Source organism: Glossina fuscipes, unplaced genomic scaffold (genome assembly GCF_014805625.2).
Source record: "Glossina fuscipes isolate IAEA_lab_2018 unplaced genomic scaffold, Yale_Gfus_2 27, whole genome shotgun sequence".
Taxonomy (NCBI): Eukaryota; Metazoa; Arthropoda; class Insecta; order Diptera; family Glossinidae; genus Glossina; species Glossina fuscipes.
The window spans coordinates 8,772,023-8,782,073 of record NW_023998422.1 but is presented as its reverse complement, the minus strand read 5'-3'; the positions used below and the strand labels follow the sequence as shown (position 1 = coordinate 8,782,073).

The window sequence follows — 10,051 nt, the reverse complement described above, 5'->3', positions numbered from 1 at the left end:
TGTAACCCTGCCTTAGAAAAGCCGGCAAGAACTTATTTATACACTTTCATTACATTGAATATCATATCGTCCTGCTATGTCCAAAATTTAATTTTCACATCATATGAGTCAATGCGGTATCGCGCCCTTAATACTTTGCCTGCTTGTGATTGCTCCTTTAAATATTTAAATTCTTTTAATTTGCTGTAGCAAAACTGCACTTCAAAAATAATAACAAAACTTAAAGCGAAAACCGACAAAATTTACAAGTTAGATAAAAAAAAAAAAAATAATAATTTAAACTTAGTTTCATATATTTTGTTTTTGTTTTTTTTTTTTTTTTTTTGTTTCTTTAAAAAAAGGGAATCTAAAAAATCTTTGCGTTTGTAGGTTTTAAATTTTTTTTCAAATTTTTTTAAAAAAATTAAATTTTTTTTTTTTTTTTTTTTTTTTTTTTGCGTTGTTTTGGTTCCTTAATTTAAATCCATAATGAACCGATAGTTTCGGTTATAATATCCATGACATCTTGCCTTTCCATATCTTTAAGTATCATTAGCAATTCAACGATAGTATGAGCGGGCGATGTACGTTGACTAGCGCGGCATTCCCACAAATTTAAAATTTGTTCGGTGGGTGAGGGTTTAGTGGCAAAATAGGCTATATAACGATCTGTATTCAATTTTTTCGCCAATAAACGCCAATCGCGTTCATCCTCTCTTGGCGGATCTAAAGCCGAGCATATTCGACGTTTTGTATCGTGCGGTAAATGTACACCATTTAACGGTAGACTCGCTTCATTCACATAATTACCATGACTGTCTATAGTCACGGTCGCCTGACGTTCAAGGGAGGCAGGGGGCGTTGATGTTTGAATATTAGTAGGTTGTCTTGTTATACTAAAGGAATGCACTTCACTATATAAATGACTATCACTGTATTGAGCAAAATCGATTTGTAAATTAACGGCAGCATATAAAAGTTCATTACGTTTTATAATAAATTCACAATGCAGCACCGAATTATTACTTAAGATATGATTATAAGGTATAATCTGTTCGTGTAAATCCATTTCGCAATCCGAATCCCATAATTCGATATCGGCATTACGTAAACGTATATTCATGCTACCGTTATTTAAAAAGAATGCGAACGGTTCACTTTCACCCATAAATGAGCCGCCCAATTTAGATTCTATGCTAGTGCAGAGATCCCGACTATTAGGGAAATCTTTGACTATATAAATACGCACGCTACAATTTGTGCTGCTCGGTGTAAATTGACTAAAAGCTAATAAACGCATTTTCAAAGAGTTCTCTAATGGTGTTGTTGTTGATAGTTTCGGTTCTGCTACTACCACAAAACGACCCAATTGTTCGGTCATTATGTAAACATGCTGAGGTTCTAATTGTACGAATACAGGTGTGTTAATGGTCTCCTCGCCTACAGCAATAATTTTACGCCAATTTATATTTAAATCGTCGTGATCGTTATCGGCATGATAAATCGAAACGTTCCACAAATCAGGATCCACTAAACAATGGGGAATTTTCAATATGACCGGCTTGAGAAACGTGTAATTGCGAGGCGAGCAATGTATTATAATACTGGTTATCAAAATTGTTTCGGTACTCGGTATATTTATACGCGAAGTTTCATCACTAAGCAGCATTAGCGAGACATGTTTACGCATATTCTTGCCAATTGAGTGTTCGGGTATATAAAGCATTATTTCCCCAGCATATAAAGATAGCGAGCCACCGTTACAGTTGAGTTGATCATAAGTAGAGCTTTTAGAGGCTGAATGGCAACCACCAAGTTTCCCGTTTCCTTCATATGTTGAATTAGCTAAAAAAATCAAAATTATTAGTTATTCAATTCTTTGAATCTAAAGTCTACGAACTTTTCTTAAGGACTCTCAATTTTCGTGCATTATTGTTGAGGTTATGTCCCCGATAATTCTTTAAGTTAATTGCTAGTCTCTAACTTGCCCAAAATCTACTATCTAAAGATGTGCGCCTTCGCTACGTTTGAGCATTTTGCACTTGGACACTGTATATCGTCTTCTATACTTTCTAACGATTCCATGCGAATAAGAAGAAAAAGTGCAAAAAATGAAATAAATGCCTTGTACTCAGAGTACTTAAAACGAGCCGATTTTACCGGCTTGGTGAGTATATGCCAGTTATACGAAACCCATTTTTATAAAACGCACGGAGCTTTGACTAATTAGTAGCGTATTGCTCACGATAGTTTCAGCTGAAGTCACATAATCATTGCATCATAATTTCCGTCGGTTAGTCCCCAACCTAAACATGGGGAAGGATAGCGATTTTTGCCGCAAAGTCAAAGATGATGACCAACAAAAATTTCGTAATTACAAGTGATGAAGTTATCGGTCATCCCAATACACTGACTACACGTTGTTTCTAGCGAAAAATACCTGCGGCCGGTTAGCAACGTAAACCGCAGTTCAATATTGAACTATCAATGCTTGATATCGTAGCGGTACGCGACATTGCCGATAATCCTCAGAATTTACACATTACAGGCGCTGAATTTGAGCAATAATAATATAGCAAGTCATCGATTGGAACCCGTGTGGATCGAAAGGGGTAATGGATGCTGATGATAGGAGGAAAGGTAAGAGATTCTAGGTCAGAACTTCAACAGTTTCCTGAGTGAATGTTATTTTATGTGATAACAACTCTACCATAACTTCCAACATATTGGTCCCGTTCTTCGTCCAAATTGCATCAGCTATTATTGGTAACTTCCTATAACGATGGTGTGGACGGGAAGAAATGATAATACACCACTGACCACACCAAGTGGGGCCCTCAAGGTTATTCAGTTTTCTCTTATGATTCTCTGCATGTACTATACGCTGCGTCCCGATTATTTCAACTTTGGATATCGTAACACGTTCACCGTTCAAAAACGTCATTTGCGAAGAGAAAGCTGAGGAGAGAGAGAGGTTCATGTCGAAAAATACATGCCAGGTGACATGCGTTTTATTGATTAATGAGAGAAAAAGGGGATTTTAAATTACCGCTAATCGTTCATTTGTGCCGATAAACATTTTAAAACTAGGAGTAGATGAGAAGCTTGAATTAAGCGGGAAAAGTAATGTGTCTTGCAAGTTCTGTTCTTCGGCAAAAAGCTACACCTATTCAAATCTCCAGAAAATACATCACGCACGCTCTAGTGCGGTGGCTTACATTGTGTGCGTTAAGGTTAAAAGCAGTATTTCCAAGTGAAGATGTCACTCTTTTATACAGCATTCCACACCACTACTTATATTCTCCCGAATAAAGAAGGCAAACATTTATTCACGCACCCACCACAAAAAGCAAATGGCGTACAAGTAATATATGCGGTGAACGCGTTTTTTAATCCAGATGATTCATTTCTTCCGGAATTATTATATAGGATGAAGGGTCCTTCTTATTATTCTTTTAATTGAGCCAGCAAACCCGAATTCCTACATAAAACGCAAGTATACCCACAAAAATGAATTCTTCGATGACCGTTTGTGATGACTCAATAAACTTATATTTCCTATGGAAAACTAGCTCAAATGTCACCGTTAACACGAAACGGTAGTGGTAGGTGTGGTGGTTGGTCTCGAAACACATTGAATACGTTTTTTGTTTTCGACTTATTCGAGAGGAAATTCAGTGAGAAGCGTCCTTATCGAAAAGTCCTATAGAAAAAAAAAAAAAAAAAAATACTTACAGGTATCAACGGTAGAAGTGTCCGGTGTGTCGGTGAGATAGTCGGCGCTCAAGTCATCTATAGGATTAACATAACTGCAAAAAAAAACACAATGTTTTCTTCTCAGTTATTAAAACTTATGTTAGCTTGTGAAAAGACCTACTTAGCTGATAAGTTCGGAACATCGTAATGATGCTCTGAGGCTGAGCAAACGCCATGATGTGAAGGCGGCAGAAATCTGTGACCTGGACTAGCATAATCATAATTATCATTGGTGGTCTCGATATGTATACGCATATCCTTTTTACTTATATCCGGTAAATATTTGGGATCCATTACTATAAACAAAAAAAACAAAAGAAAATTTCCAAAAAAAATAATATTTCCCACTGGTTTGTTGGTTTGTAAGTAATAAACTCTAAACGGTACCTGTTCGAGTCATACCATAATGTTGATTAACTCTTATACCACGACGAGCGCAACATATTAAAGCAGCTCCGAAGGCGAAAAAGACCGCAGTTATAAATGCCAAGCCCAAGTAAAGAGTCCAATCGAAATCTGCAAATGAAATCGTCACCCATGTTGATTTAATTAATTTAAAAATCATTGACGTGAACGCATGAATGAAAGTGGGGTTGGCAGATTGGGTATATATGTATGAGATATTTATCATCTCACTGCTATGACCTATTTTAATGGTTGGTTAATTGTTTGCGTGACTGTATTTAAGAACCTTAAAGTTGTGATTATTATCTGTGCTGTTTATTTAGCCATTAAAATGCACGGCTAGATTTCAATTTATAATACTTTCGTTCTGCATTCGTTTGTCATCTTCACCCTCATTCTACGCAGCGGACAAAAAGTAATAAAATCCAGATGACAGACATAAAAAATGCCACACATGAAAGTCTTTTAAGGATGTTGCATAAAACAGTTATGTGTCATAAGCAGTAAAGAAACGACATTACAACAACAACAGCAGCAATAATGACGACAACAATGAGTTTCATCAGTAATGTAAACAACACAACAAAACAATAAACTCTCTAATGTTGAAATCCTCTTGCTTTTGCCCGAGTCTCCCCAACCCAACAAAAAAAAAAAAAAAAAAAAAAAAAAAAAGTAAAAAAGGCCCATTCATCTCGTTCTCCTCTCCTCGCCTAATGCTCCATAAACAATAACTTAACTCACCATCTTTGCCAATCTGACAGTGTTCCCCTCGACATTCGGCTGTCTGTATGTCTTTTCCGCTACACTGAGCCTTGCCATTAACGCCGCCACCACCACCACCACCGCCATTACCAACATTGCTGTTGCCAGCACTGCTGCTAATGATGCCACCACCACCGCTAGCTGCTAGGCCGTTGCTGCTGCTTAGGCTGCCAACATTAATACCTAGGCTTGCATCATCGTCATCTATGATGACAGTAGCGGTACTTGCGATACATTTCCGGCGACGAATTTGTATGCATTCGGAAGAGCATGAACTCCATTCACTCCAGGCCGACCAACGTCCCGCTGTGAATGAGAAATGACAACAAAAGTATATATATATATATATATATAAATATGAAAACAAGGAGCAAAACCCAAAACCAAATGCAAGCACAAAAAAAAAAAAAAGGAAAGGAAAAGTAAGGAAAAAATGCTGAAGATGCTCTGAAAGCCCAAGAAATTAATACTTTTGTTTGTTCAACATGACAACGATGGGTATGGTTAAAAATTTATAAAAAGGAAAACGCAGAATGCGTTCGCCACAGCGAAAAGACACAATTTCCATTTAATCTATCTATTGTTCATGTCCATACACAGTCAAACATACATACACACACACACACACACTTACAAATATATACGCCGTTGTGCATAAAATCGCTCGCATACTTATTGTAAGCACATGTACATCTTTATAGTTCATAAAACAATTTTGTACGCAAGACAATTTTTTTGCCTTGTGCCGTTTTATTAATGTTTTTTGTTGTTGTGTAATTCCTCTTACATATCGTTGTAAAACAAAAAAAAAAAAAACAGAATATATATAACGAAAAAGATTTCTCTTACAAGTGGTTTCCTGGTGATGGCTGATGTTTTATTATTTTATTTATATTACTTCGCATATGAATATATGTGCGCGCGTTTCTCTGCGCTAGTGTGTGAGTAACTTCATAACTTTATAACTATGCATATAGTTATTGTGTCTACATACTTAACGTAACGATAATAATGATAACGACGACGATAATGTACAGTATCACTTTGAAATACTGCAACTAAGCTTGAAAGTAAGCACTGAAGTTATCATTCAACTCTTACAACAGCTTTACGTTTCTTCTTTTTTTTTACTTTTTAAAAAAAGTCCCGGAAAAACGAAATTTTTGGAAAATTTCAGTTTGATCACGGACAGCATCCTTTAAAAAAAAAATCCCTTCTCAAATCAAATGTGTTCAATTCAAAAGCTAAATCCGACCCTTCTATTGTCATACGCTTTAACTGTTTCAGAGGAGGTAACTGGAAATATCTTTGTATGCAACGCAATCGCTGAAATAGTGTGCTGCTACTGATAAGGGAATGAGACTGTAAAGGAGTCCTAAGTTACCTATCGATCTTCTTTTCCCTGTAGTGGTATTATCAAGGAAGTATGCGGACAAAGGAATGCGCAGCTAGGCTCGAAAGCACGACAAGGATCTTCTGTAGTGATATTTTTCCTTAGGGTTTTAAAAAACTTTATGGCAACATAAAACTCATTGGCTGCGCGATTGGCTGTGAATCTATGGCAACAACTTTCCGACTGATACATGGGCTGTTGTATTGATATTTTCTGCAGTTCCTTTGGAAAACCTACGGCCGTATCGATATTACCGAAGTTATTCTAATTACACAGGTAGGACCCGGCTATGATTCACAAGGGAAACACAGAGCTGTGTTAAGGGGCTGCGTGAAATTACGGCACAACCAGGCGCGTGAGCCAAGGGCTTTTGAATAGACTTCAACTGGACTGGAAAGTGTGACACATTTTTCCGACCAGTGAACCCAGTAGCCAATACATCCTTATCGGCAGCTGGAAGACAGATAACCCATACAATAATATGTGCGTTTCCCATCCCTCATAATGGAGCTAAATTGGCATGACCAGGCGTTCACATTTTGTTTCTTTTTTTCTTTTTTATTGTATAACGAATCACTCAGGAGATGTTCACTATTCGTCTTATACGTTGACGGTCGGAAAGAAGTGAGGAAAGAGAAAAAACAGGGAAGCGGCCGTAGTCCTAGTGGATGTGTGCCCAATCAGTTAGTGGCTTTATCGGCTGAGCACTCACTATAACTACGCCAAGAGTAGAATTTACCGAATTGAGATTTGAACTCGCGAATACATAGTTCAACAACGAACATGAAACTCACAGGACATCTATTGATATGAAATTTGATTTCAGTTTCACTCAAGTGTTAATTATCTGATTGACTAATCGCTTCCGAAATCAACGAGCTATGCAATATAGAAAACTGACCGGAAGTGTTCTTGCCTAAGATATTTTTTTTTTTTTTTTTTTTTGTAAGATATCAGTGGGTAAAATAAAAAGTGAACCATGACTTTCGAAAAGATAAGGCGGCAACTGCCAATTATTGCATAAGTTATGTAAATTCAACGAGTAAACGAAACGTATGAAAAATGAAACGATATTGAGAAACAAAATTATAGAAAACTGACAACAATCCTGGTCAAAAAAGGAAGCGTTTAAGCAATGGTAAAATGAAAATTAAAGAATTGAAGACAACTCTCCTGCACAGAAAGACCTAACAAAACTACGAAATGAACAGGCCAGCTTGCCATAAAGAAGAATGATAATAATACTGTTGACTTAAAAAACTCTTCTTCTCTTTCATTGTAATTATCATTATTATTATTATTATTATTATTATTATTATTATGGTTTATTTGGGCCAAAGGCACAGATTGTAGAGTTAAGGTATCGGCCCTGTTGCTTAAGGAAAGTAGACTGGGCGGTTAGTTTTACCATTTTAATAAAGCTAAATATTTTATTAATATTATGTTCGCCAGGTGCTGTTAAGGTGTCTACAAAGCTGCACGCACAAAAAAAATTGTAATTGTCCGCATTCGACTTTGTGTGGTCTCTGAAGGTCCTTTCTGGATGCTGCAAACTTTTTGACTTTGTGCCTCTCAACCTTCGGTTGACGTAAATCAGAACCGTATACAAAAAAAGGAAAGAAATGAAACACCATTTTTTTAACCCCCACCAACGACGTGGAAGTGAGGGGAAGTAATTCATTTGTTGCCTTTATGAAGCATTTTACTATGTACACATAAACGAAAGTGTTTGGCATAACATCTAAAAGAGTCAACTAGCGTCAACTGGTTTGAATGGACTGGTTTTGTGAATGTTTGTTATTAAGTTCACCTCGATAAGCTATACAGCCTACGCTCGTCTTAACTTCCTGAACAATTCTCAATGAAATGGTTGGACATCAAAGTCCATTAGAAGGATTATTGCACTATCTTGGACTGGAAACTGTAATTGGACAGGAAAATCCACAAAATTTTAGTGAAAAACAAAAATTTGCTTACAGAAGATATGAAGAACTTGTTGGAGAATACGTAACATGTTCTTTGGAATTTGGTATGGGTACATCCGGTGAAGACATAACTCTGTAGGACATTCATGCCATTGTTTTCTTTTATACCTTACTTCACACTTTTTTTTATACCAATCTTCGTTGTCTGTTCGTCTGCCCATTAGTCCGTCTATTCGTCTTGTCAAGGCTCAAGGACAAACGCTATTGAAAATGGCTTATGTCGGATCGTTTCTTTAACGGGATTCTATATAACACCTTATTTTGAAATGTTGTTATATAAATAACTGTGAGGCCCTTATTGGTGAACCGTGTTCTACACAGTATGTTTACTTGTTTAAGGTTGTAGTGATTGCCAAGTGAGTAAAATTATGGATACAAGGCAGATAGGAAGAAAATCATTGTGAAGGGAGTTTACAATCAAAGCACAGTGGGGCTCGATTACACATCCGCTCATTTCTACCCCTGACTTCGTTAGGTGAACTGGAAGTCCTAATCCCTTAGGAGTACATTTGTTAAAGTTTAAGATAAAGAAATTAGTTACTCAGTGGATGGAGAAAGACTGTTTTAACTATTAAGGATTTAAGTTAGAAATGTCAAATGTCAAAATAGTTACAGAACTGATTATAACTGGGATGGGAAATTCAGATAAACACATCATAACTACTTAGGAAGACTTTTCTTCAATACATGTCACTAAGCCACAACAATGAAAATGTTTGAGAAGAAGGCGGTATAACAAGAATCCTTCTTTTGTTTTTTGTTTTTTCTAGGAACCTATTACTTATTTCATAATGTAATGCCTAGGATACACAACAAGGCTTGGCCTCGACTTAATTCGATGCATTGAATTGCCAAACAAGCCGTTCCAATATTCTCTGCCTCGTGCTTTTTCTCTTTCTCTTATTCTTTCTCTTCCCTTTCCCCCACTCCCTCTGTCCAACTAGACAAGCTTCAGCTTCGGTTTATTTTGGTCAATTAATTTGGTCAAGCAAGGAGTTCCAGTGTTATCTGCCTTGTTCGTCCTCTCACTTTCTCTACCCCTCCACTCTCCCACGTTCTCTCTTATAAGATAAATTCGGAAAGTATCCTTCATTCGTAAATTCATTAATTAAAAATTTTCATATTTTAATGCTTTGAAGCTTTAAGATTTGTTTGCATTTGATTAACCCTTTACACCGTGTGTTAATTTGATATCATATTTGTGTACAAGAAATTGTTAACCAATTAAGGGGAATTTCATCTCTTAATTATACGATGACGCGATAATGATGGTGGTACGATTACTTACGGTCGATACTGTGTTCACTTAATGTGTGCTGGATTTCTTTCTTCCAAATATTAACGCAATATTGGCATTAAACCACCCCTACATTATGTTTTGGATAAGTGTGCGCGGATGTATATATAGGTTTAACTATAATTTCTACACTATTTGCAGACTCATATACACATGCCTTATACACCCACATATATATATGCGAAATTATCTTCGCAAGCAAGCAAGAAATTCTCATGCAGCTTTTGTTACATGCGGGAAAAATAAGAAAACGAAAAATTTTAATGCTATGATGTGCTGCTCATCTGATCTGTTAGTAGAGAGTACGGCGGCATAAGGCATTCAGGCAAATATTACTATACTATAGTTTATATTGTTGTGCACAACGTAACAGGATGACTATAATGTTATTTAATGGTATGTGATTGTGACTATGTTTATATGCTTTGTGTGTGTGTGTGTGTGTGTGTGTGTGTGTGTGTGTGTGTGTGT

The 10,051-nt window shown here is 36.5% G+C and overlaps 1 protein-coding gene across 5 annotated transcripts in view; it reads right to left on the bottom strand.

The window, feature by feature from the left end:
- Positions 1-417: 417 nt before the first annotated feature.
- The window catches only part of LOC119635637 (netrin receptor unc-5), a 68,376-nt gene continuing 58,742 nt past the window's right edge, over positions 418-10,051 (bottom strand). For all 5 annotated transcript variants that reach the window (XM_038030526.1, XM_038030524.1, XM_038030525.1 and 2 more), the window contains 5 exons: positions 4,885-5,211; positions 4,123-4,251; positions 3,857-4,031; positions 3,715-3,788; positions 418-1,824 (listed from right to left, as the gene is read on the bottom strand). In XM_038030526.1, the coding sequence (XP_037886454.1) occupies positions 458-1,824; positions 3,715-3,788; positions 3,857-4,031; positions 4,123-4,251; positions 4,885-5,211 (2,072 nt within the window). In that variant the 3' untranslated portion in view covers positions 418-457. The remainder of the gene's footprint in view (positions 1,825-3,714; positions 3,789-3,856; positions 4,032-4,122; positions 4,252-4,884; positions 5,212-10,051) is intronic.